This window comes from Vidua chalybeata, chromosome 2, assembly GCF_026979565.1.
Source record: "Vidua chalybeata isolate OUT-0048 chromosome 2, bVidCha1 merged haplotype, whole genome shotgun sequence".
Classification (NCBI taxonomy): Eukaryota; Metazoa; Chordata; class Aves; order Passeriformes; family Viduidae; genus Vidua; species Vidua chalybeata.
Window position 1 is genome coordinate 29,863,896 of NC_071531.1, and position 27,612 is coordinate 29,891,507.

Consider the following 27,612-nt stretch of genomic DNA (forward strand, 5'->3'; position numbering starts at 1 on the left):
GCCATGGGGACTGAGTAGTGAGCTGTGCATTCTTCTTCTGCAAGCAAGTTGCTTCAACCTGGTTCCTCTTGAGAACTGTGTTCCTCTGTATCATTCCAAAAGACAACTGGAGTGGTAGCTTTGGCTTCATGCTTACTCTTAGAGAATATATTGAAAACACCTGTAAGACTGTTAGAAACACTCTTGAACTACTATTAACAAATCAATATAGTTTCAACTCCAACTATAAAAATCCCTTCCCTTGTTCCACAGATAAACAAGTACTTCCTCCTACTTTCCTATTTTAAGGATCCTCAAAAGGATGAGCAGCAGAAGCAGCAGCTTCTTAGACACATATAACATCAAAACAGAGTATTTTTCATTTTTAAAGCTCTGTAAACTGTGGTCATTAATATAAATTGTGGTATCTCCTTGTTGATGTCCATATAAACTAGTTTGTGGGATGCAGAGGTTATAAATTACTTGATGAATTCCTATGCAGATTTATGGCATGGAAGATCTACTTTTTACAGTAAGGGCTTTCAACCAAGGTATGATTTAAAAGTCAATGGCCTTAGTGAGTCTCTCTTGGCTTTTATCACTTATGGTCCAAGCTGCAAGGTGGGCCATTTAATGTCATAGATACAACACACACAGATGACTCTAGGAGGTTTTGCTTGGGAAGAGGTGGAATGATTTATTTGTCTGAGGGGAGAATGGGGGTAATACATGGTTATTGATAAGTCTTGTAGTAGAAGTGAATATGGAGAAGGAACTTGAACAGGAAAGTGAATGAACACAACTTTCCTCTCTAGTTAAATAAGGGGGAAAAAATTGCATATGGTTAAAATCAGCAGTGGTACTTATTTTTCTGGGATATTTGGAAGTACATAATCTTGTAAGTACTGTTTGATGAATGCTAGTCCATTACTTTGTCTAGCCTATTACTATAATGAAGCCCTTCAAAAAAGAACACATAATAAAGATATGCAAATGAAAAGGTTGTCATAATTATCTTTGTTTTTCTTTAAATCTAGGTTCCTGGCTTTTGCTGAATATGCTACTTGTTGATTTTGCGGCTCACACTTTCCAGTCCTATATAGAAGAGGAGAAGGAAGAAGGAAATGCCTTGGTTGCAAAGCAAAATGAGGTCCCTGTTCTGTGTGTTTACGAGCCCAGCCACCTCTCAGCCTGTTTTGCTGAGGAGGAACCTCAAGCCAATGCTCCACAGACAGCTCTTGTGATGCAGAACCAGAATAACTTCGGATTAAGCAATGCTTTCCAGAGTTCTGAGTTGTTTGGTGAACACAGCCACTGTCAGCAAGGTGAAATTAACATTAACTTAAAAGAAAATTATGGGGAAAATGTTATAAATTGGGCAAATTAGGACAGACTGGGAGGTGTGTGGCGGAGTGGGGTATTTTCTGCATGTAAAGTAGAACTAATGAAATCTAGGTTTGCGTGGAGCTGTGTCCAATGTCACTGACACCTCAACTCACAAAGCATTCTCCACATCCTGTCCCCAACCCACAATGATATCGAGGGATTGTAATCTCAACATCACCCACCTCCCCAGCACCACAGGTTCATGATTCTTTCCTTAGGTTTCCAGCAGACCTCTGGAGCTGCTTCTGATTCCCCAAGTATTGTCTAAGGAAGAGCAGTGCTGTTCTGGTGGGCTGGGAGCAGGCTGACAAACAGACTGCATGTATTTATTGATCAAAAAAGAGAGGGCACAGTGTGGCCCTACCTCACTTTTGGAAGCACTGAGAGGCTCTCTTCCCTCCATTTATCTGTTACTTTTATAATAAGATATGAAATATCTTCAGAAATATGAAATACTTGAGGCCCTTCTGCTCTACCAGATTTCCTTGCAGTCAGCCCACTGCTCCAAACTTACTAGCATAAGGTGTGACACACAGGTAGAAAACAAGATAGACTCTAGGTCCTCTAGAATACAAGGCTAAAATACAAGAACACACAGGAATGTGGATCAAGCCTCTGTGGTTAATGCAAATGATGAATTAGACATTCAGCTGTTTTCATATTTCTCTTCCATGCAGTAAGAGTACTTCTCTTATGTCTCAGAGAACATCGTGTTTTCCACTGTGAAAGAAAAATGTTAATGGCACCAAGACTCACAGAGAAAACCACATTTTGGGGTGACACTACTATAGTTATTTTATTCCCAAGAGGTATTCAGTTTCCATACACTAGCACAGGAGTGGAAATTGTTTTATAAATATCTTTATTAATTATAAGGCCCTGTAAGGGACCCTAATTTTTTTAAAGTATGCTAAGACTAGCTTAGCAAAGAAAACTGGAGGGGAGAAAGCAGGTACACAGAGGACAAACCAAGGATGATTTATATGTGTGATGGGCATGTTTGACAGCTTTTGTTATTTTTCAAATGGAAAATAAAGACCCATCCTGCCATACCACCTTTATGTCAAAACATAAACTGTGCTGGGTACTGACAATTTGCAAGAGAGCTCTAAATCAGTGATGGTCAGAAATGAGGAAATGAACCGCTAGAAATTTTATTCAATATCTGCCCATTTCTTGTGTTCTTCACTGTGCTGCCTTTTGTTTGTCCTATGCCCATTGCAATGCTTTTTGCACAAGTCATCAAAGGGCTTGATCCAGGTTTGGTCTGTGTAAGTGATGTGCTTATAAATATGTACCAGTTTTGAATTTTTGGACCTGATCACAAGAACAGAGCAAGGCTGATTAGAGTGAGGCATGAGGAATCATCTCTTTCAGAATAAGAGGGGAAGAGTGTAAAATGTGAAATGAGGAGTATGAGGACTTGGGAGAAGGTGTGGATGAGGGATGGACACAGTAAATGACTGAGAAAGTGTAGAAGTTTAGACATCAAATAACCCAACAGATGATGGATTCTACCAGTCCATGTGGAAGATGCTAATAACTGGGATGAAAAAGGTATTCTAGTAAGCACTTGTTATGTTGTGGAGCACAGTTTATAATGGAGTCACAAAACTTGAACCTGCAGCTCAAAAGGGTTTCAGGAGCTATGAGAGAGTGAGTGAGCACTTCTGTCTACTCATGTTCTTCAGATGGGTGGTACTCTCACCTTGACCATTGCAGATTCTTTCTTTTGTATATCAACACTGATGCCACAGGTTGCTGAAGAACACAGTTGCCAAAAGCATGTCTATCACCCACTGCTTTGTATTGTCATCTCTGTAGATCCTCTGACAAGATTTCCATTGCAGGAGGATTTTTGTTCTGTGACTTTTGACCACGAAAAATCATCATCATGCTTCCAAGGAACCATCTGTCCCTGCTCTTGACTAATCCCCCTTTGGCCACATGTTATTCTGTTGGGTATCTAAACCCTCAGCAGCCATGGCAGCATCCACCAGCCCCACTGCTGTTTCCTGGACCAAATTTCTGCTGCCTGACATATTGCTCAGGTTTATTTCATAAGTTTTGCTTTTAATTCCTTCACCTTAGGCAGGCTTGGCAGCTTTCTGCAACCCAGAGCTTTTCATTAGTTCCCATCCTCCACTCCATGCATTGCCAGCATCACACAACCTCCATAGTTTTTAATCTTGTTCTACAAGGCATTTCTATGCCTTCTCTACAGGCTGTTATGCTGTGGAAAAAAAAAAAAAATCTGTTCATCGCACCTCCCCACTCAGCTCATTGAAATTAATGCTAACCACTCAGTCTTGCTACAAAACCCTGGAAAAATATGAGGGAAGACTGGTAACACAAATCAGAAAAGAATCTCCCAACCTTACCCTGCTATCAGCAGCACCAGTATGTGTGGTTTAGCAGATCTCTTCTTAATCTTTTAGTTGTCACCTTTATTCTTCCTCTTCTTTCTCCATCTGTTTCTAGTCTTCCATTCCTAGTTGATGCTGAATATAAATTAGACTCCTCAGCAGGGAGACAGACCATCTTTTCCCATTTATTTTGAACAGCACAGTCATTTATGAATCTTATGTTCAAATATAGTGTAAATAATTAATACATAGAATTAATAGAGTTAATACTCTGGAAAACAGAATACATTCCAGGTTGGTGGCATTTCCCAAGGAAAACACTGGTTTTATACGAAAAAAAAAAACGTAGAGGGCAAGGGGACAAGATAGTAGAAGATTTGTACACACTGGCTTAGCAGGGAAGTGTGGCAGATGAAATGCTATAGAGACAAACACACATAGTATGAACTGAAAATTGATGAAACATTGATCAAACTATTGTGGCAGTAACAGAGACACTCTAAACAAGCCATAATCTCTAAAAGTGCAGCTCAGAGAGAATTGGCCATGCCTTTTTTATTTATCACAGAGCTTACAGTTGCTTTCTCTCAGCCTGAATAGCATTTTTTTTTTCATCTAGAAAATCTCATTCTAGGTTTGCTCTTTTTTCACGTTACCAAATTAAAATCCTATTAAGCAGCATACCTGCAGTGTGTTCATCTGTAGAGCACTGTGCTGTAGCTTTTAATCCAATTCTACACCTTCGTAACATACAATATACTGCAAATCAGGGCATGAAGAGACTGAGGGTATGCTATTCCTAGCTCTGCTGGCAGAGAGCAAATCAAACACTTTGATTTGTTAAAAAGGGAGAAAAAAAGAGGACATAGTTAACTCCTTGACTTATAGGAATGGTAAGTGTTCATCTGAGTGGTCTGTATAAACCAGGATACAGAGATCAAGTGAAATCATTAACTAAAATGATCAAAAAATGAGAGCAAAATCATGACCCTGATTGAATTCAGTGTCAAAACTTCTGTTGACTTTAAGAAAGCCAGAATTTCAGCATGAAAAAGCAGTTCCCATCAGGAGAGAGGCTGAGACTGTGTGTCAGCTGTAAGCCCTTCTATTCATTTTCAAAACAAATAAAAGTGTGAGAATTGTGAATGACGTATTCAAAGGGGATATGCCCTTCTGTCAGACCTTTACTGTCCTATGATGAGCCCCACTGTGTGCTTCCTCTTGTTGGGTTTATTTGATGTAAAATAAGGCTGGATATCTATAAAATACCTCAGGTTCAGCAAGTAAGAATAGAGAAAACTTTTTTGAAAGGAGGGAGAAACATGAAGAGAGAAACAAATAATTTACAATTCCTACAATCAAAACATTTCCATGTTTCTTTTCTAATTTTCAGCACATCCAGGTAATTTAGGAAGAGAAAATTATTATATCATGTACTAAGTTGGATCTTCAAGTTGGAAAGGAAACATTTCTTACTCAAAAAGATGAAATTATATTTCTTTGCCTCCAATGAACAGCAAATCTTCAGAGAAAAGCATCCTGGCTGTAGCATTCTATATATGATATGCCATTCTTACTTTTTGATAAAAGTTTAAGAAATACTGTTTTCATTCTCTTAAACTTAAGATCTCTTTTTTTTGAAAATACGAAATGCAAAACTGGGCTAGCAATGCAATTGTTTTAAGTTGTCATGTGATTTGATTTAGATTATTTGAATAAATCTTCAGGAGATAAAGGTGAAGTTCTTATGGTTTGGTTTTATGTATTTCTTGTATACTTCTGTTGACAGTAAAGCTGAAGACCTACCTGAGGTAATCATGGTAAATTATCTGGAAGCTACAGCATAAATGAATGACTCTGAGTTAATGCTGCTTTGTGTCTACAGTGTTCAATTTAAAATTTATATTTATTGAATATAAAACCTAGTACTAATTCCTGTCTTTAGAAATTCCTGCTTTGTTTACCATTTCTGCAGGATACAAGAGTCAATATCTCACATACAATTCTATTAACCAAAATAAAATAGGCTGTATATAATGTTACTATTTTATTATGTTCAAAAATAGGTTGTTTGGGCTTGTTCTGTAAGTAAAGTGCAAGCAAAGACATTTATAAAGAGAAACCCTGGCACAAATTCATAGAAAATAGTAAATACTAATGATGAGATTTATATCTTGCATGCATCAGATTGTGTGAGGAAATTCCCTGAAACACCATGGAAATGGAGGGTTTGGCTATTTTTGAAGAGCATGCCTGCAGTGAGTTGTCTGTGCCTGGCTGCTATTTCAAGAAGGGACAACTTCAATATTTTAAGAAGGGACATATCCTGAATCAGAGAAAAGCACTTGTCAGGAGCTTTCACTCATTTTGGGTTTGGAAATCTACATTGATTTTCTGCTTGCATCTCCCTTCTTCTGTCTCAGCTCAAGCTCTCAAATGGGAATCAATTTTCAAAAGTGTGGTACTGTCGCAGATGTAGACAGGGCCATGTGCTAAAGGAAAAGGTAGTCATGTATTCAATTCTGCAGATAAGATTAAGAATTTGGTGCCAAAAATACATTTTCTTGGAAAGTATCTTTACAATCAGAAAAAAACTATTAGGGTCTTAAGGCCCATTATACCCATTTCCACTATTCCTTAGGTTTTTATGGTGAAGAAAAAAAAAACAAACATGGACTGTAGGAAAAAATATAAGCTAAAAATACTCATTGTTCTCCAGTCCACTTTTATTTATAAGAGTTTAGATTCTAGATTAGATATACCTGTTCTTATGGCACAATTAAGCAGAAGTTGTATCAGTAGACTGATCTTGGAATCTGTTCTTCACAGATATGAAAAAGTAAGATGTACCTGAGAACATCTTTTAGATGTACCTGAGAACCTTCTGCCAGGCAAAGGCTTCTGAGAGATTCATTCTTCCCTGTCTCCTACTGAACCCCTTTTCCTTAAATAACTTGCATGAATGCAATGGAAGTTTACAAGCGTATCTTTTAAAGAATTACAGCTTTGCATTGCCATATTGAAGAGGTTTACTGCCAAGAAAGGAACTGTATGCACATGTGCCTTTATTAAATTGGGCTATTAATATAAACTCACATACATGTAAATCTTTGTCTAATTAAAACCTCGCCTGGAAAACGTTTAATAACAGCTCCATGAATTTGCATATCAAAAATGCATCCTTGCTAGCACCAAACTAATGCTGCCTGCCACCTCGGACTTGGGGTCTTGCTGTGACTTGACTCCAGTGCCCAAACGAAGCTTTCCCTGCAACGGGAGTGTTCACATGGACACTCTCTCTCGTGGATCGTCTCTTTTTTAATAAACGGAGAGGTCGCACCACCTCTGGCCGGACAGCTCCATCTTCTTGGTTTTGTGGTGCGTGTAGAGAACGCAATACCTGAGATACCTGCTGGACCGTGCACCTGAACCAGGGGCTCCCGCAATCTCCCAGGTGCCCCGCAAGCGACAAAGGCAGGCTTACCCCGCAGTGAGCTCCGCGTGGGCTGGGAACCGCGAAGGGCCCCAGAGCGGCGCGCCCGGCACGGCCCCGGGCCGGGGGGCAGGACACCGAGGCGTGACGCGACTGCGGGGCGATCCGGAGCCGCCGCGACCGCCGTGCGCTGGGGAGGAGGCGGCGCGGGGCGGGCGGCGGCCGCGGGAGGGCGCGGCGGGAGCGGCGCGGGCGCTGCCGCAGAAGATGTCGGCGCGGCGGCCGTGGCCGTGCTGGCTGCTGCCGGCGCTGCTGTGCGGCGGCGCGGGGGGGTACGTGGTGGTCAGCTCCGTGTCGTGGCCGCTGCCCGAGGCGGGGGCGGCGGCGGACGAGCTGCACAGCTCTTCCACCGAGGAGGCGCTGCCCGGGCTGCTGGAGGAGGCGGGCGGCCTCTGGAAGCAGAGCTACCCGGCCTCGGCGTACCGCGAGGATGCGGCGCTGGGCTCCGGGCCGGCGGCGCGGCGGCCGGGGCAGGGGGCCGCCCCCTCCAGGATGTTCTCCTACCGGCGGGAGGGCGGCGGGGCGCCGGGACGCGCCGGGACCGCCCGCTTCCTCGCCCAACACAACACCTGGGGCTTCGTGGCGACGCGGGCCGCCCGAGGAAAGGTACGGTGCCCACGGCGCCCGCGCCACGCGTTACCCGCCGGACGAGCGCCCGCGCCGCGCAGGGAGCAGCGCAAAGTCTGGAGGAGAAATCGTGCTCGGAGCACAGGGAGGGAGGATGCACGCTAAAAGCCGCACCAGAGAGACACCAAAAAAAGCAAAATCTCGAGGCCAGAAGGCAGAGCTGCATCGCAGGGTTTGGAAAGAGGCTGTTTCAGGAGGATGAGGAGAACCTGCTGGGCTACCACAAAATCTGCCCGTTCGTCCAGCTATACCAGTTTAAAGGACGATTTCTCTGTCAGGAACAATAAACAAAATAGCTGGTCTGCTATTGGAGTCATTCACTTTTCGAGCTTTAATATATTTCCTTTTTAAAGTGAAACGTTCAGATGAGACACAGCATCCAATACCACTCAGACAAAAGGAGAATAAAAGAGAAAAAAAAATTAAAAAAAAAAAAAGGACATTCTTAACTTTCTGTTGAAAGTATTCACAGATTAATTAGCTTATGCTTTTGAATTAAATTTATAAGCACGTAAGTCTTCAGGAAGCTTGGCTGAGTTAGTGGCAGTTAATGTTACTGGATTTGAAATACAAAGTAACAGCTTGAAAAAAAAAAGATGCTATTAAATGAATATGTATGTAGACAGAGAGGCCTGTAATTCTACATCAGCTTTTGGAAATCCTATTAAACCATATGATCATAACTCTTTTGGTTTATGCTCTCACCAGAAACCCTCAGTGGAATTACAGCCATAATATAGTCTGCATTTATCTGCCTCCAGACAGAAGATAGAAGTAATACAGAAAAATCTGATTCACAATAAAATTTGAAATCCAGGGGATAGTGTTTGCTGCTTTGAATGCTGAACTATGCTGCCTGTGATCACAATTATTTTTGAGAATCCAGAGTAATATTAACCTTGCATGACAGACTATTTTAAGCAATGGGAACACATCCTACAATATTACTGAGAGTATTTTTTTAATAGTAACTCTTAATAATAAAAAAGGATTTGCATTTTCTGAGTTATGTAATATCACTAAAGCACTACTTCTAAGGAAAGCCAACAAAGACCATTTATAAGCACTATAAGCATTAAAATTTTAAAGGCATATAAACATTAAGAATCAGAATGCTACCCAGGTTACAACATCATCCTGGGTTTTCTTATTAACTATTCATATTTAATTTATTTTGTTGAAAAAGATTTAATGTATTGACAGATAATTTTACTTTTTAATATTTAATAGACCATGAGGAAAAAATATCTGAAGACATGAAAAAAGGAGTAATTAATTGAATAGCTGTCATTGCTATTTATAATGGGATGAAAAGCATAGTAGGAGTATATGTCATTCTGAAGCATATTAAGGAATGTCACTACTGGGCAAGGACATTTTTGCATGCATTATAACCACTGAGTGTACACAGGGCAGTGCATGGGAGAAAATATTTTTGAAAACTTGGCTCCTTAGTGTCCCTTCTCTGCCATGAGAGGAGGCTTTACTTTGGCTGGCTTGGTAGTTGAGACACACTCAGCCCCCTCCCCCCTGTCTCTGATGTTCCTGCACAGGAAGCTGAGCTGATGTCCAGTTTGACTTCAAACACAATTCTAACTCAAATGCTTTCTTGTTTTTGCAAACTGATGCAATCACATTGCAAGTCAAAACTGAAAGAGGAGGCACTATTAGAGTGAAAAGCAGGCTGAATCAAGGCTAAATTAGGCTCTATATCTTTTTGGGTTTAAGGAAAGGTACCAGCAGTGGTTTGCTGCCACCGTCAATGGCAGCAAAAAAAGATACTCATGCACTTAAACATTTTTAATTTGGTAGTTCCTTTAAGCTTAATGTAAGAGAAAATGTTCTCTTTAGTATCATGGACAGGACTAGAGAGAAGAAATAGAAGAGAGATCTCTTTTCATAGAAGCATGATAGATCTAATTTAGAGGAGGTAGATCTAATTTATAAGAAATGCTGTCTCATGATGATAACAGAAAGTGGGAGCAGTGGGGCTGGCTGTCCTCTCTCCTAGAGCCATTGAGGGAATCCCCCACCTTGAAAACCATCAATGTGCAAAGATGTAACCAATTGCTTATTTGGATTTTGCAGATCCAAGGTATGCCCTACGGGAACTGTTTACTTCTCAGTGATGGTCCCATCAATAACAGCACTGGAATCCCTTTCTTTTATGTGACACCAAAGGATAACACTGTGACAGATCTTCTGAAGAATCCCATGGCTTCTCTGACCCTTCCAGAGGCAGATGGAAATTTCTGCAGGTAACAGTTTTATCTGCCTCCTACCACCTTCAGTGAGAGCAGAGACCTCAGAGCAGAATGCTGGGTCCCCACTTTCAACGTCCTGCATTTATTTTTGACTCTCACGATCAGCTACATGCTCCTTCCTACGTTGACTTTTTTTTGTTTGGTTGGTTTATTTTCCAGTAAATTCCCCTGGTAAAGCATAGTAGAGAAAAGCAGAGGTATCACTGAAGTATATTGTAGCATCAACAGCTGGAGTGACTTTCAGCTTGAACATTAACATACTTAAATTTTAATCTCTTCTTGGACATGCCTACATAAAATTTAGGTGTTCAAGATCCTATAATAGTCTATAGTTATCTAGCCAATAAAATCCATAGCATTTTAGAGGCTATCCAATTCACATCTTTGCTCTGCTGAAAACTCTGGAGGCCCTGCTAAATTCCTTGCCAGGGCTCCAGCTCTCTGGGCTCTGTAAGAGGATCTCAGGCTCTCAATTCACAAGTTATATGCTCAGGTCTGTGACACACTGTCTGATTTCCACCTCTTCAGAGAATATGATGGAATGTGATATCTTTGCAAAATTTTACACCTTGTATATCACAAACAGTCAATAAATGACCCCCCCAAATAGAGAAATCCATGTCTGAGGTTTACCAATCTACATCCAACCCCTGGTGCTTCTCTCCAGAGACAGCAGTGAGTTGACTTCTTCTTAATCATGTCATAGAATCTTAGATGGCCCTTAAGGTTTCTTCCAACACAAACCATTCTAAGTCCAACTCCCTGCCACAGACAGGGACACTTTCCACTATACCAGGTTGCTCAACGCTGCATCCAGCCTGGCCTTGAGCACTTCCCAGGATGGAGCATCCACAGCTTCTCTGGACAACCTGTTCCAGGGTCTCACCACCCACACAGCAAAGAATTTCTTCCTAGCATCTAATCAAAACCTACTCTCTTTTTGTTCAAATCCATTATCCCATTGTCCTGTCACTACATGCCCTTGTGAGAAGTCCCTCCCCAGCTTCCTTGCAGGCTCCCTTTAGGTACTGGAAATCTGCTTATAAGGTCTCCCTGGAGCCTTCTCCAGGCTGAACAACCCCAACTGCTCAGCCTGTCTTTGTAGGAGAGGTGCTCCAACCCTATGATCATCTTCATGGCCTCCTCTGGACTTGCTCCAACAGCTCTATTTCATTCTTTGCATATAATGAATAACTTCAGATCCCCAAAGCTTTACTTGTGTAAAATGTATGTATGTAACCTCAAAGATGATTCAGTTTCCCCCTCCATTCTTGTCTCCTTGAAAAAGACATATCTCTACCATATGTTTGTTTACAGTCAATCATGTGGCAAACTTGGCTGGGTCAGCCTTGTGTGAAGTGTTATTTACAAAGGACTCTTTCCCTGACGAGGTACATGACACCGAAATTGTGTCAGACAGAACTCTGTTACCAAAGCAGGTCTTAGCTGACGTTCCGAGGAGAGAGAGAGAGAGCTGGTAAGAACAGACTCCTTCAGAAAAAAAATGACATTAACAGTTTTTATTCTAACTTAAGGTCCTCTTTGGGGAAGGAGAGGTTTTATCTTAAGACTAGATTTCCCCAGCTGAGGGTTGCCTTGAGTATCATCCCACCTCTCAAGCCTGCTAGCTGAGAAGAACCCTGGGAAAAGCAGGGAATGGCAAATATAAAACATTACTTTTACACTTGTCTGTATTTGTCTTCAGAATATATTGTTTTCTAGAGTGTTATATGGTGGAAAAATGAAATGTTTCTTAGTCCGAAGCAATACAAGTAATTTCAGGCTGACATCCTAGTCACAAGGAATGGAAATCATGGCTTCCTCTTACAATGTCAAACACCTAATAAGAAACTTCTACCACCAACATTTGTTAAGGTAATTCAGTCTTGAATGTTTGAGGAGATCTGTGAAGTAGTGAAGTTAACACTGGAAGGGTTCTGCTTATTGCTTAAATATTTTCAATTAAATATTTTAGATAAATAATTTAGAAAATAAATTTCTTTCATTGCAGGCTTAATGGCATTTATTGCTGCTTTATGAGCTTTTTAATTCAGTCTAATAGTAAACTTACTATTCAGACCAAGTGCTTAAAAATGTATTTTAAGTCCTATGTCCTAAGTCCCAATGTCTTACTTTCTGAGGCCCAAGACTCAGAGCAGCTTCCATTGATGACATAGTAGTGTTGAGCACTTCTGAAAACCACACACCCACTTAGGCACTTAAGTGTGGCCTTTGATCCCTAACTTTAAACAGCCACTCTTGAAAGTCTTTGCCTCTTATGTCTTAGCAACATCACTGCCCTATTTACCTGTTTGGGAAGTGCTAATTCACCAACAAAAGAGAAATGCTGCATGATTTATAGAAATAGGAAATTCATATATACAACAAGCCGTTGAGGATATTTATTCAATGTCTTTTTATTACATCACATTATTAATTTTCAAATCCCTACTCTTTTGATCACTATGCCAGATATTTGCTGCTGCTTGTTTTGCAGCCAGGAAAACCTGGATTCTGTCACCTGACTCTCCAGTCCCCTCTGCAGCCTGAGACTGTGCTTTCTGGTGAGAAGAGTTCTCTGGGCCAAGAAGCTAAACCTGGATTTCCAAAACAGCTTAGTCCAAACTAATTACCATTTGCCACATCCTTACTCCCCCTCCCTACCACCAGTCATGTGCTACCCTGCCCCCCATCACTTCTGGGCTTTGGCTCAGCCTGAGCTAAAACATAAATGTGAAGAAAATTATCCTGACAGCAAGAATAAGTTTTTCTGCTGATCCTCCTTCTTTTCATCCTGTGGCTGGTACTGCTCCTGGCCATACAATCCCACCCCCACCCTCCAGCTGACCACATGGTGGGCCTATTTTTGCTCAGTAACCCAGCAGAAACCTCTTGGTTTTTTTTGGTTTTTTTTTTTTTTCTGGATGATATTTCTACTGTCTTAGTAACTTGAATCAGCTCCTCAAGAGCCAGGGAAGAGCAAAGGAGAGGGGAAAGGCAAAGAGAAGGGGGTGGAAAATAGAATATTCTCATTTTAGCAGGTAGCCATACTCCAAATATTTGAGCTTAGTACCAAATTGAGTACAAAGGTTCAGAGTTTGATCAGTGCTCCATGCATTATTTTGTTTTTGCATTCAGTTTCTTTTTAATTATTTCTGAAGTTCTCATCTAGAACACATGTTGGTTGGCATTAGTGCAAAGGACAAGCAATACAGACAATGAAAAGCTGGGTCTTTACTTGAGCAAATTTTTGGTTTTGATGATATAAAAATGTGAGCAAGCTTTGAGGCTGTCTCTCTGCAAGGAAGGGTACAGGCAATGGACTTTACCTTTCTTCTCTTCCCTTCCCCTATAACCAGGGTCAGAAATTAATGTATGTTTCAAACTAGGAATCCATGAGCAATTTTTACATTTAAAAGCATCACCATCTAAAATTGCAGCCCGGCACACCACCCCACTGAAAGGGCCTTTGTGGGTGGTGTGACACTGAAACAAAAAGGTGTCCAGGCCCTGCTGCCAGTGCTTGGGGTGGCCTGTCCCCAGCTTCAGGGTGTACTTGACCGGCTGAGATAGACAGCCTGTGCCATGCAAACAGCACACAGCATCCTCAGTGCAGAGCTTTATGAGATGGTTCAAGTTTGGTATAGCAGAAGTCTTCTTAACTACCACTATATGAGAGATCTTTCGCTCTGTGAGACCTCAGGTCCTGCTAGCATTAAAATAGTATCTGTGAGGTTTTCTTTGCAAAGGAAAGTGTCATTCTTGTCAGACATTCTCTTCAAGTGCATCATTAATTGTTTTGGTTTCAAAATAATTATGTAAAATAGCTAAATGAGTAATATTCTATGTGAGAAAGGTCATGTCCTTGTATGCCAGCAATGTATTTGTAGCTTGTTTTCATGTGGAACTTCATTAGAATTCCATTATTAATCTACTCTGAGTTGCAAGAATCAAAATAAATGAGAAAGCTGATCAGTTCCTGTAGCCAATGCTCCTGGGAGTATTTGGCACTCTCCTGAAAAATGCTTCTGACCTATTGCATGCAAAAGAAATCTCTGGCCTTTAGAAAGAAAACATAGCTGACATTTCAATGTCTTCGTGTACCTAATGAGTTTCAAGTGACTTGTGTACACCAATTTGATATTAAATTTATTTAGTAGCAAATTTCATTTGTTTTCTTTCAGAACAGACTCAAGTTCCAAACCTTGACAATGAATATTTTCCCTTTCAAGGATGTGAGGAATACAGACTGGCCTTTATGGTGCTCCAGCCTCAATATTTAATCAGCTGGAGAGAAAATTTGAAAACCTAAACTAATAAGAAAAATAACATTTAATATTGAAAGAAAGAGGGCTGCAATGCATCTGACTAGGCACTAACTGCAAGACATTTTAGTATTGCAGCTACAGTTTGGATTCCTCATCTCTGACCTAGAGATTACCATTTCCCAGAGGGAGATGGGCTGCCCCTCTCTGAGAAGGCTCTGATGGCCAGGATAGAGACAGCATTTGTTAGTAACTACATAGCATTTTATCTGAAGGCTGATAAATGGATAATAGAGGCAAGAAAAATTAAATGGTTCAGGGCTATAAATAGACTGGTATGTCTATGCCACTGACAACTGAAAAGATTGAGTTCCATTCTTGCAGCTTTCAGAGGGAGCAAGACCAAGCCCGACATTAAAGAATAGAGCAGCTATTGTTCTAAACCCATTTCACAACACACAGGCTGCTCAGAAGATTCCTCTTTCCAAGTAGGCTCCTGAGTCTGCCTCATTACAGCTGCAGCTTGGAAAACAGGCAATTAATTTTAAACGTGTGTCACCTCCCTGACATCAGGTCCAGCACATTCACAGGGACACACTGCATCTTTCTTAGAGAAGGAGCGGTGACATGGCTGCCATGTACTGGTTTTCATACAAGGGAAGAGCAGTGAGCTTTGGAGTCAGTCCACCTTTGGTTTTTTCCTGCTATTAGTTGCGGATGGCGTTTCAAATCCACACTGCAGACCATGAGTGATTTTCATGAATTCAGATTCTGCTCCTGATTTATGATCTCCATCAGAGCCATTTTACCCACCACGTTTATCTGGTGCTTGAGGTAGCAGATTGGCATGATCAGTCAGATGTCTTCAGTGGACATAAGCTGACTCTGTAGGTTTCCTAAATGCTGCATGGAAAATGTTGACAGAAGTGCTGAGCCACCAAGCCAAGGGAAGAGAAGAGGAATTTTGTGGGTCTGGGTTCCTGCTGTGTGGTGGATCGGCAGCATGCACAAACATCCAACTTCATTCCCTTGGCAATCCTGAGGGACAATAAGGCTGCCATGGGTGGAAGGCACAACCTTTGAGATGTCATATGGCCATGCAACATGTAACTACTGCTGGGTTTGTAGAGTCACAGTTGTTAATACGAGGATTAATATAACAAAGAAATCTGGTACTGTACCTTCACACAATGAGAAATAACGCATGCAGAAGACAAAGGCTGAATTCAGACATCCATAATTTTTTGAGACCCGCCTCCCGATTCTGTGGCACAGACATATTTCTAGTTCTAGTATTTATATTGGCCCTTTTTAGTCATATGCAAATAATTATGTCAGTAGTTGTTCCTGAAAAAATCTATATTTAAAAAAAAATTTAAAATGAAGGTACCAAATTAGAAAGTCAAATGTGAAACCTACTATCATCATGACCCAATGCACACAATACAGCTCTAAATTACTATTTTTCCTGTATTCTTAAATAACCGACTTCCTAAAATCCCTTTTCTAGTGAAATAGTGTTTCTCTGATTCTGTTTACAGAAATAGTTGATGCTGTGATTCTTTTTTTTTCTCCATGAATTGTCTATGCTTAAACTATATAAAAGCTTCCTGTCTGAAACACAGAGTTCAGCTGAAGAAATGCATTGTTATTGTCAATGGAGAGAGGCAAACAGAGTGGCTTCATGTAATACTTTGTAATTAAAACATTTTAGGAAGGATTATCTTCTAGAAAGAATGAAATTATTTAAAACACATTAACTATTATTAACATATTAAACACATTAACATATTAAAACACATTCTAGGAGTACAAGCTCACTTAGACGAATAGAATAGCCACTGCACCAATACATTTTAGCTCTCTGACTTGACTTCAGATTCAGAACAGAAGAATCTGTTCTCTTCCAAAAGCAAAGACGTTGTAACTAACTTTGCTGGCTCCCAAACATGTTTGATAAAGAAATTCTTCTCAAAATCAGAGCAGGTCAGATTTGCCTAGCCATATCCGGTTGAAGACCAGCAACAGCTTTTCAGATTATGAAATTGCTTTCAGTGGAGATTTTGTTTGACGTTCATGCCATGCAGATTAGCAGCACCAATACATTTGTTATGCTTCAGAGACTCTGGTAGTAAGTGGTGAACAAATGAAAATAATTAGGAGAGTAACTTACTTTTCAAAATTAATCACATTTATGAATCAAAATTATATGCACTTTACAGTAATTCTCTAAGGACTGAGCATTCCCTCCCTTCCTTTCTGTAGATTTTAGGGGACAAAAATCCTATAATGCATTTTATATAGTAGAAAATAACTCTGCCTTTTCACCTTGTGCCCAGTTTGAGGCTATGTGAAGAGGAGCCCTTTGCAGGGTGTGACAGAGTCACCTACTTGCATCCATGGGAGGTGACAGGGATGAGCTGTATCAGCAGCCAATCCCCACCTCTTAATTACATTGGTTTTCATGACTGCTACCATTATAGGAGAGCTTAGAATATGTGGAAGCAGTCATTGCCCTTATGCCACTCATGAGCTGTGTGCTTTAAAATAGAAAAAAAAAAGTAGGGAAATTGTTCTCTGGGGCTTCCTTCTTGGCTCTCTGTCTCTTTTTTTCTGCAATACGAGAAAGCTCTTTCCCAGCTTCTTTTCTCTTCAACTCTGAAGAAGTAGAGGGATAAGAGCAGTGCTTTCTCACACGGCAGTCAGAAATGTGTTCAGTGGACAAATGTGTATCCTCCCAGGGAGGATGGAAGGTCTTGTTTTTTCAGGGAGTGGAGGAGAAGGATGTCAGCTCCTCTATGTGAAAAGGAGTCTGGGGAAGAAAAGAGGGATTCCTCTGCATAGACCCCTGCTTCCACACCCAGACTGGAAAAGTACTGAACCCTCCTGCCTTTCTCCTACCAGTTCCTTCTTGGGAGTACCTGGCTTTCCTTCCCAAATGCCTTCCAAATTCTTAATTTATTTTTCTGGTTGATCTGTGGGAGATCAGTGTCACCTCACTAATGGATTGCAGAGGCTGAGAATGAAGATAATACTCAGGGATACTTTAGTCAGAAACCAGGAGACAGATCATCAGCACCAGGAGTCAAAGCAGAGATCTCAACTGTGAAAGGGAATCCTAACCAAGTCCAAACATCATCCTCTTATGTGCCGATATAACCACAGCAGCTTGAAGTATAGGTTCATAACACCTGGACTTGGATAGTTGCTGTATAAAACCCTTCTAATTAAATTCCAAGAGATGGCTAGTGTAGTAAACAATTTAATGAGTAGGTGCCACTCTTTACTCTGAACCACTCTTGAACCAGGACACAGAAACTGCAGAAGTGTTACACAGTAAAATAAGTGGGACATGGTCATTAGCAGCGTGCTTTGCAGCATTGCATTTCTGTTGGGAAATACTTTTCACTTGGATGCAGGCCTCTCCTTAAGCTCAGTAAAGCTGGCACCTTTGTAGGTGATATCATCTCACACACTTGGAAGAAAACTGCCTGGACTGGGTCAAACTCTGCATACCTACTTTGCTCACTGTAAGCAGAGGAACAGGAACAATCAATTCTTGTGTCTTCACATATCAGATGAATAATTAAGATGATATCTCTTAATGCACTGTTTTCTTATAAAATGCCTAAACTGAATCTTCTTCCATTTTAATCTGGCCTTCCTAATTTTCTGCAACAAAGCATATGTATTTGAAATAAGCATGAAAAAAATAATGTACTCCCTATTGCTTGGTTTTCTTTCACATTTACCTGCTTTCTCTTCCCCTCAGTTTATATTTTACTATGGCATTCATGAAATCCTCTCCATGGAGACAGAGGGCTTGATTCTGGTAAAGACAAACCGCCTGAGAAACCACCTTGGGTTTCCTCAACAGAACAAGAGTGTCACCATCTCTACCCCTGACTCTGCCTCCCCCTCACACCCAGTCAGCAGCACACAAATGTTACATAAAGTCGCTCCTCTGCATCTACTTGTTCATGTGCCAGCAAAAATGAGAAGAACTCAGGGACTGAGAGCTGAATATGTATTTATACAGAGGCAAGAAAAGTCTGGTGAATGCATGACTAGATCTCTACAGATGCAAGTGAGGAATGTTTTAGTAAATAACCCTTTATTATCTTTAGTAAAAATATGACATAAATCCCTGACTATATCACCTTGCTCCAAGGAAGCAAATCCTGTGTTTGCATTAGTTGCACTGGCAACAACACTGAAAACTCAAGACCCATTCACAGCATTTAGAAATGGTAGCTGTAAGTTTAGTGGGTTTTGATGGTTTAAGAAGTATAAAAGTAATCAAACATCATTAGGGAAATACTATGCCAAAAAAAAAAAAAAAAAAAGAAATGCAGAAACTGATTCACTTCAGAATATGAAGGGTTCCTTTGAAAAAGAAAATACTAATGCTAATGTCAGATTAGAATACAAGGTTCCTAATCTGAAAAAAAAAGACTATGATAAGAGCCAGGCCTGAAAGTAATAACAGTGTACTGAACTCAAATGTATCATTGCCCTGTTCAGCTCTTCTAAAACTTCACCTAACACAATCTCAACAAATAATTTGTTTGAGTCTTTTCCCAGAAAAACAAACTGACCCTCCAGAATATTATTCCAATATGCAAAATTCAGTTTGAATAATTTTTACTGGGAAGATAGTATTATATGTGTCAATCAGTGTAGCAACCTGCTTCATGAGAATGTACAGAAAACTAAATAGAAGAAACCAGGGAAAGAACCCCAAAATATAAAAGAACCTATTCAAGCTATGTGTGTGGGCTTTGTTGTCAGCCAAATATGTGTAGAGCAGCTTTTCATGTCAATTGTGAAAGAGTCTCATCAGACACTAGTCCTATTAGGCAAAACTTTCTCAGCAAAGGGAGGCAGGGTTCACTGCTTAACCACAGCTACATGAGCTCTATTGCCTACTCAAAATCAAATACTATGCTTTCAGAATAAACATGGACTTGCACAAAACCAGCAAATAATTGTAATCTGAGAAGGTCAGACCAAAACTTCTCACTGCTCCTGATCACATCCAAAATCTATCACCTCAATCTGCTCTGTGAAACACAGACTTCTTTTAATAACAATGCTTTTCAAAATCCTCTCTTAAAGTAATTAACCACATATTACCTAGGAGCTGTGTGCAAGAAAGACACTTGCAAATATTCCTGCTTTTCCTGGCTCTTCAGTTGTTTTATGATACTGTTTGGCTGTGGAGGAAATCGTATCGTATATTCAGATGCACAGTTGTTTTAAAGCAATTTTCTGAACTGAATTTCTGCATGGAAGAAGTCCCTTTCCTTCATCAATATAAATGTTAAATATATACTGAATATATAAACATATGCAGAGGGCTTTGGATACAGTATTAAGATTAAGCATAAAAGATAGCAACAGATCAGGAGATTGCTTCAAATGCACTTGAACACTTCACCATCCAGGGCCAACAGTTGCCAGAGTGTGAATGTGCACTGCCCTAGCTGCTGGACATACAGACCCTCAGCTGACACCCTCTGCATGTGGGATTGGCTCCTTTCTCTTCAGCTGTATTCACTGTATTTGCCTTTATTTATTTGTGTTTTGGTGGGTGAGCATCTCACTGGGCCATGGGTGCTGGGCAGCCACACAACATCCAAAGGCTATGCAAAAGAAATCCCAGGAGCTATGGGTGTCCCTAGGGCATGGAGCTGTGTTCCTTGGGGAATCTCAGGAGCTATGCGTGTCCCTAGGGCATGGAGCTGTGTTCCTTAGGGAATTCCAGGAGCTATGAGTGTGCCTGGGGCATGAAGCTGTGTTCCTTAGGGACAGAGCACTTTCAGGCCACTGGAACCCAGATGTGAAGTGACATCTTCAGCAGACTGTAGGAGTCAATGCTGAGGATCTATGGTGTACCAAGGTAATAATGTAGACAAGTTTGTACTCTGCATACACACTGATAGAAATAAACCCATGTGCCTGGGCAGGGAATGCAGATTTTTGGGTACTCAGAACACCACTTTTATAACTTTAAAAATTGTATTAAAGAAAATTAGACCATTATCAGTTGATGTGGACAGAAAGTCTGAGCCCGATCTTTGGCCTTGACCCTTCCTCTCATCAGTAAGCATGGGAGAGGAAAACAAGTACAAGTGGAATTTTTCCAAAAGTTGTTAAACTGAACATCCCCTTCAACTGCTGCTCCAGACTGAGCAGGACACTGAAATAGTGTCCCTGAGATGATGTGACTGCAAATGGCACTTTGGAGGTCAGGCTGCAGACAGTGGCAAGTGTTTACCGGACATAGTCAAGTATCAATCAGCCTCCTGTACTTCCTTACATATCTCTGTTCATGGCCCTCTTTAGAAAAGCAGCTATTTTATCTAGTGAGCTACACAGTCTCTCATAACCATCTGTGGAGAATCTGCAGGTGTTAAATTAGCTGCAGGAGGATGCCCATATGTTTCCTGCATACACTAGACACACATTGAGAAATATAACCAAAAATTAAGCCATTGCAGATTGCACACAGTTAAGGCTAAAGGGCTCAAGCCAAGGTCTTTAAGTAAAATTGTACATGGATGAGATGTAATTTACTGTGATTAAAACACAGCAAAGAAGAAATGCAGCTTTCATTTCCTAATGAAAGCTAGTTTCTCGGGCTGGCATGGGAACATGGTTCCCTGAGACACTAAGCAGTCTCAAACTACTGGCAACAGGACTTGAAACTGCTCAGTATTTGCCAGGATCAAGCCTTTGCACTCATTTCATACACTATTTTTTTTTTTTTTGCAATTCATAGATTTACTTATGATTTATAACCTTGTATTGTATATGTCAGAGTCAGCAATTGCCCTGCAGTTACTAATAGGAGTTATTTATTATTACTATATACAAAGAGCCATAAAGTAACAAGATTTGGTGTAAAGCAGTTGAAAAATGGGTAAAAAATGAACAAGGATTGATTTTCTAGGATAAGCGAAATGAAAAGACCTTATGTTTTACATACAGATACACATATTCATACCCTTTTCTGTAGGCATAGGCACAGACTAACCATCTCACTGCTTCTTCTCAGAATCCTGAATACAGGTCTGTACATCTGCCTGGGAATACTGATATTTTCACATTTTTTTACAATCCAATATATACTAATCCAATTTTTGTGAGCATAAATTAAGATTAATCAACTGTCTGCAGCAGAGCTATGTGTCAGTCAAGTGTTCCTTCCAGACATCCCCCCTCCACCAAACAATATAGCTGGGAGTAGAGAAGACCCACAAGGCTTGACAAAGCTTTTTATGTGTGAGCAGGAGTCCACACTTCGCCAAAAACCCTTAAGAAAGAAAGCAAGCTATTACTCATGAGCAATTTTCTCTGTGCACAGAAAAAACGTAATTGATCCAGAAGATCCAAGGTGTGCCAGGCTGACTCTCACAGGACAGATGGTCACAGTGCCTCCGGAGGAAGTAGAATTTGCCAAGCAAGCAATGTTTTCCAGGTCTGTATCTAACAGGCATGTATTAGAGAGCAACCCACGGGTTTGAGACAAATACACAAATGAGGCCGTTTGGTACAAAAAAATCTGAGAAATAACAAACCTGACCTTTGCTTTGGGGCCATGAAGCATGTTGGCTTCTGTGTGGCTTGGAATGACAGACCTTTTAACTCTTGACAAAATGAAATATGGAAATATTGAAATGTGTGGACTCTGGTAAGGCACACAGTTTATAATCTGGGGATTATGAAGATATGTCACCTGGTTCCAAGGAGAGATTCCATAATTCCATGGTGAATTTGTTATCTTTAATGATTCTACCCCACCTTATGACAGGTAGTGGACTCAGAGACTGAGCAGAGGTCTGCCGCCTTTGGGTTTACAAACATTTTCAGGGTGGAGCTTACAAGTTTAATTACATCTCCTAACGTCCCAGCTGCTTCAAAGCCATAGTACTGACTGAACAGTCTCCTTTGAACAGATGCAAGCACAACCCAGATGTGTAGCACACACACAGGGTGTGCCCCCATGCCCATTCAGTGGGTTTCCAGAATTACAGGCATGAATACCCTAAACCTTAGCTGGGGCACACACCTCCCACATGAGCTGCCATGGATTGTCCTCCAGGTGCACCTTGCCTGGTCAATCAAATACTGCTGGGAAACTGGCATGAATTTGGATCCAAAACAGCCCAGAGATGGTATTCCTTCTGACCTACAGGATGGGGTCAGGGTGGGACTCTGTCAGTGTGTGCCACCAATAGCAAAAATGGGACCATGAACAGATGGACCCATATTGACAAATAAGCCTTCTTTACAAACTTCACAGGAATTGGATTCCCATGTGATGCAGAGTCCACCAGCGCCTCAGCAGAGGATGCTCTGCTGTCAGGGTGCAAGAGTCAGAATGATAAAGTGAGGGCTGCTGGGGTACATCCAGTGCCAGCAGCATCTTATTGTAAATTGATGCCACTTACCAACCCCAGAATCATAGGTGCTCAAAGGGACAACTCAGAAAATGGTAGGAAACACCATTTTCCCAATGAGAGGGAGACTAAGAGGTTGCCAAACCAAGCACCTCTGCTGCAGGGTCCTCTGCAGGAGCAGAGGGCAGTGAGCCAACCCTGCTCAGACTTGCACCACTTCCTGCCCATGTTCCTGTGAACACTGACCTGAACTGTGGTATCCACTCTGTGCATCACTGCTGAGCTTCCCACAGCTATGCCTCCTGGGGCTTGGGGAGCAGACATCTGCACCCAGTCAGGGAGAATCTGTTTGACCTAGCTGTAAGGGAGATCAGAGAAATGGGACAAAAATACAGGATGAGAAGGCTGTCAGAGGTGACAGTTTGCAGAAGCAATGCTCTACCTGCTACCCAGTTTTATTAGCCCTCCCTCCGTACCACCAATTGCTACCAAAGATGTGGTATTTTCAGGACACTGTTTCCTTTAAACAGATACAAGCACAACCCTGACATACATTCAAAGAGTCTTCTCTAACTATTTTTCACTCACTCAAAGACCAAATAACATCTACCTTTAGAAACAGAGTTCTGCAGTGGGGGAAGGTGGTGATTGCTGGCCTGTGTTGCAGTTCTTCCCAGATTGGGGTGAGGAAGATCGTAAACCTTACACCAAGGAAGGGCCAAAAAGATGAATGATGGTGTTCTCATATCTCGGGTTTCCCTCTGGCTCAGCACTCAGGCTGAAAAAAAAAGCAGACTATGTATATGCTTGGACATATCTAATATTTTTTTGCTTTTCTTTGTCCTTTCAGGCACCCAGTGGTAAGAAAGTGGCCTCGTAGCTATGAGTGGTTCTTCATGAAAATGAACATTGAACACATCTGGCTTCAAAGCTGGTATGGAGAAGTTTCTCCCATTGCAGTAGAAGAGTATTTAAAAGCAGTTCCAAATAAAGGTTGATTGAATGGGCTTTGAGATAGAAATCTCCTGAGTTCCCTTTCCAAACACTTTTAAAATTTCATGGTAGATGGTTTCTTTACAGTGATATTTTTCTTCTTCTCCCAAATGGCTTCAAAATAGCCCTGTCTCACATGGAGAAGAGTGAAAATAAATCAACACAGATTTCAAATTATAAAGGAGAGGTGGATATTAGCCCTACCCTACAATGTACAGACTTGTCGTTTCAAGCAGGCAATGCATCATCTGAAATGCTGTTTTTAAAACGCTTTGTATCTGTTTGTTTTCACTTCCAATGCTGTGCACCCACAGGGAAACTACACTATGTGCTAAATATAACGTTCTGAATTGCAGAAAATGCAAATTGCCTACTCAGAACCCTCTATACATTGTGGAGGTATTACTGCTGCTTGGTCTCCCTTGATTTGTAAGTACTTTAAGAGAAACTTAATAGCTGCAAATTTAGGTATTTAAGTTTAAAAACAAATTATTTGCTAAAGCTGTCCTCATTTGCTAAATTCTCTTTTCTATGTGTGCTTATTCCCTAATTAGATAATTTGATGTTTCACTTGGAAATTGAGTAAAACTTCTCTCTTTAACAGAAAAAATGTAATCAGTTCAAACAACACAGCTACAATATAACTTGTCTCTGACATAAAGCTGGTTAAACACATTAAAGGCCAAAATCAAATCAGCCCCACAAGGATTATCTCCATACAAGTATAAACATTCTCCTAAGAAGAATTTAAGTAAATGTTCTCAGCTAGCCTGTTCCTGTTGAGACCAGAAAAGTATTTTTAATAGCCTGTACTTCCAATTTTTTTTGCCTCCCTGCTCCAGCCACTGCTTTATTTTTAACTGGCTTGTGCGACTGATTTTTTGTAAGCCCTCACTAACTCACTGAGGGGTGGAGCCTGTTCCTTAACTCTGTTTCCTCACCAAGATTTAAAGGGCTTGTTCATGCATTTATTTTTTTAAAGAAGCCTAAAGATGATAGGTATTTCAGGCCATGAAAAACTGCTTTTCCCAGTGTGAAACTGCAAACTTGGTTGCAAACACGTTATGTATAAGCTTCCCATGTGGTAATACCAAAAGAGTTCAAAGGTACTTTAATCACTGTCAGGTCTTTCTCTAGATGTCCTCCTGGTAAACTTATTCTGCAGCTCTAAAGGGTATCACAGAAAGAAAATTCCCATGGCTAACCAGCCAAGTCACCACACAGTTTGAAAATTATATGGCTGCTCTCCCTGTTACATTAAGAAGGAGACACATTGAGATGGGGTTTATGTGCCTGTGGGGAAGACCTTCCAGCATCCCTGGGAGGGCACTTGAGCTCTGGTCATCAGCCTGCATCACATCTGGGCTTGGGAGGAGCCTGGGTGCCTGGGTGAGTGCCCTGAGTTTGTACAGGTTAATCCCTGGGCAGAGCTCAGAGGCAGCTGCATGAGCATGATCAGCTGGAAACCAATTAAATGTAGCTGAGCTTATTTTGGCTCAGGCATGGAGAGAGAGAATCATTCCCAGAACAGCTGGGCACCATGCTGGTTTAACTACAAGGGGCCCCAGGGTGCCCAGCCTAGCCCTAGGGTGAGTCCCAGCCCCTAGGCATCAGTACTATTCCTGATACTTTGTAAGAAGCCAAGGCAAATGAGGAGGGAAAACTGTTTAGACACTCACTAAGCTTTTTTTTATTCTTGTCTCATTGCCAGAGACTTCGTTAGCTGTGCAGATCTTTCGCAGAGGTAATTACACAAAAGGAGGAAGTGTCCTGCCTGAATCTATTTCCTTTTTTTTTTTTTTCTTGGCAGATGAGCTGCATTTTCACATTTGAGTTTGCCCCTGAATCTTGCATTGTGTAATACTGAAGCAAGATGGCCCATCCTATACAGACTTATAGAATAACATCAAGTGAAATCCTCCTTGATTCCTATAATTTTGCCATGGGGATCTTTGTCCACTATGGGATGACTTTGTCCATTAGGATTAATGTGACTTTTAAATCTGAGTTTCACAGGAAGAATACCAATCCTTGGAAGAGAATTTCACAGGTGTAACATTTCTGTGAAAGTATAATTATGTATTTCCTTATCACTATTATTCCCAGAGAAACCTGAAACCCCCATTCTGTCCCCCACTCCTAAATACACATAGATTAAGCAAATCCAGAGTACAATCTTAATGTTTAAACAAACTGAAGAAGACAGAAAGAATTTTAGAAGTGCTACTGTTACTATAGTCTCAATTTCATTCACATCCCCTGGCAACAGTGACATGGTCCTATGTCCAATCCATTACCTTATTAACAAGCCTTGAAGCAGTAAGGGATTGTTTCAAGAAGGTTCAGAAGAGCTTTAATGGTTTAAGAAGTCAGTGTGTACTAAGAAAGGTTTTGAATTTACAACACTCTACTTGTTATAGGCTGCCTCTCTGCACGCACAGATTAATTGGAGTAACTTCTGTATTGTAAAATGACACATTCAAGATGATTTTCTGTATGGACCTGCTGTGAGGCTCTTGACAGAACCTCAAAAAATGAAATGCTGGTGACATGTAAAGTGACAAAACGGGCTTCATGAAGAAATGCTGTCTTGTATCACCTGTTCTCATTTCATGCTTCCTTCACCCAAGGAATAAACTACCATGTGAGTCCTTGAAAGTCTGTAGAAATTCATCAAAAATACGACCTGCAGACCTTGAGTGGAGTTTTCCAGACCAAAAAAAAAAGGGAGGTGATAGTAGTTTTCTCATTTGGGCTTTATATTATTATTTATAGGATGGTTCTAATTTGTCTTTAAACAGACAAATGTCTCAAGTAATATTGGTCATCACATGGTAAGTGATTTTTATTGAAGCTTTTAACCCAGAGTTTTATCTGAAATTGCACAATAAAACCATAATTACTCAAAACTGTAGAGTCTGATCTTACTTCAGTTCAAGTCAATATAAAAAATCCCATTTATTTACTGAGCTTCAATTATTGGATCAAACAAGCATTTTCGTAAGTCTTGATAAGCTCTTAAGTATTCATTAAGCATTTCAACTAGCTGATGTGTAATTTCCATGTGTTCTGTATTTTCATTATTTTTGTAGTTTCTCAAAAAAAAGTTTGTGCAATATGGTTAAAATTTTACCTGTGTTCTTGGAATATTTTAAAGATGTATTTAGTAATTTCTGTATACTTGAAAAAAGAAAAATGAAGTTGAAAAGTTGGGTTCTCACTTCTTGCTAATTTCAGTAAAAGAAATGCATGTGCAGGATTTAGGCACAGCTATTTTGAACTGCAGTTCTTATTTAACCAAAGAATGCTCTGTTTCTGATGAAATTTTCATCACTTCAGTGGTTGAAATGCAACCTGTCTCATTTCTGGATGTGTATTGCAATTTGCAATGTACTTTGATTTCTAAAAATATTGAAAGTTGTTGACAAAATAGCCAAGAAGAAATGTAAATAAAACAAATTTCAAAGCTGGAACTGTATAAGGATATTCTTCAGTATAGCATTTGCCAGAGCAACTCATATTGTGCTAACAATCATTACGATTTCTGTCTGATCATCTGTTTTGGTTTTTTCTCCCTGAGTTTTCCTGGACCAAGTTAATTTCTCTCAAAATACTTGTGGGAATTGAGACTCCAATCTGCCTCTTCTCTGGGGAGAAAAGTCTAGCCAAGCACCTTTTATCATTCCTTCATCTTCTCATTTATTGTGTTCTTTGCTTTCACTGTAGCAGTTAAATGTCACTCTTAAAGTTCACTCTTCTTTTCTGCACATAGGAACTGAGGACTCATCTCTTGGGTGTGCATTAATAGTGTTTTGGAAGTTTCCTCAGTGCTAT

General features: G+C 40.6%; 2 protein-coding genes across 4 annotated transcripts in view; both read left to right on the forward strand.

Moving 5' to 3' along the window:
* Window positions 1-6,826, forward strand: part of RFX8 (regulatory factor X8) — a 33,494-nt gene extending 26,668 nt beyond the window's left edge. For 2 of the 3 annotated variants that reach the window (XM_053936106.1, XM_053936105.1), the window contains exons 15-16: window positions 1,017-1,304; window positions 5,125-5,472. In XM_053936106.1, the coding sequence (XP_053792081.1) occupies window positions 1,017-1,304; window positions 5,125-5,171 (335 nt within the window). In that variant the 3' untranslated portion in view covers window positions 5,172-5,472. Of the gene's footprint in view, window positions 1-1,016; window positions 1,305-5,124; window positions 5,473-6,560 lie in introns of those variants that run through there. The other variant, XM_053936107.1, reaches the window with a different exon arrangement.
* Window positions 6,827-7,431: 605 nt separating this feature from the next.
* On the forward strand, window positions 7,432-27,251 carry CREG2 (cellular repressor of E1A stimulated genes 2). Its single transcript, XM_053936101.1, has 4 exons — window positions 7,432-7,830; window positions 9,940-10,109; window positions 21,750-21,863; window positions 23,636-27,251. The coding sequence occupies exons 1-4, from the start codon at window positions 7,432-7,434 to the stop codon at window positions 23,781-23,783; spliced, it is 831 nt and encodes a 276-aa protein (XP_053792076.1). The 3' UTR covers window positions 23,784-27,251.
* The last annotated feature ends 361 nt before the right edge of the window (window positions 27,252-27,612 follow it).

Excerpts from the sequence above, each read along its gene's own strand:
- CREG2 (XM_053936101.1), top strand. The coding sequence starts at position 7,432 with ATGTCGGCGCGGCGGCCGTGGCCGTGCTGGCTGCTGCCGGCGCTGCTG. Across the intron at positions 10,110-21,749 it reads GCAGATGGAAATTTCTGCAG|AAAAAACGTAATTGATCCAG; the intron begins GTAACAGTTTTA and ends CTCTGTGCACAG. Across the intron at positions 21,864-23,635 it reads AAGCAAGCAATGTTTTCCAG|GCACCCAGTGGTAAGAAAGT; the intron begins GTCTGTATCTAA and ends TTGTCCTTTCAG.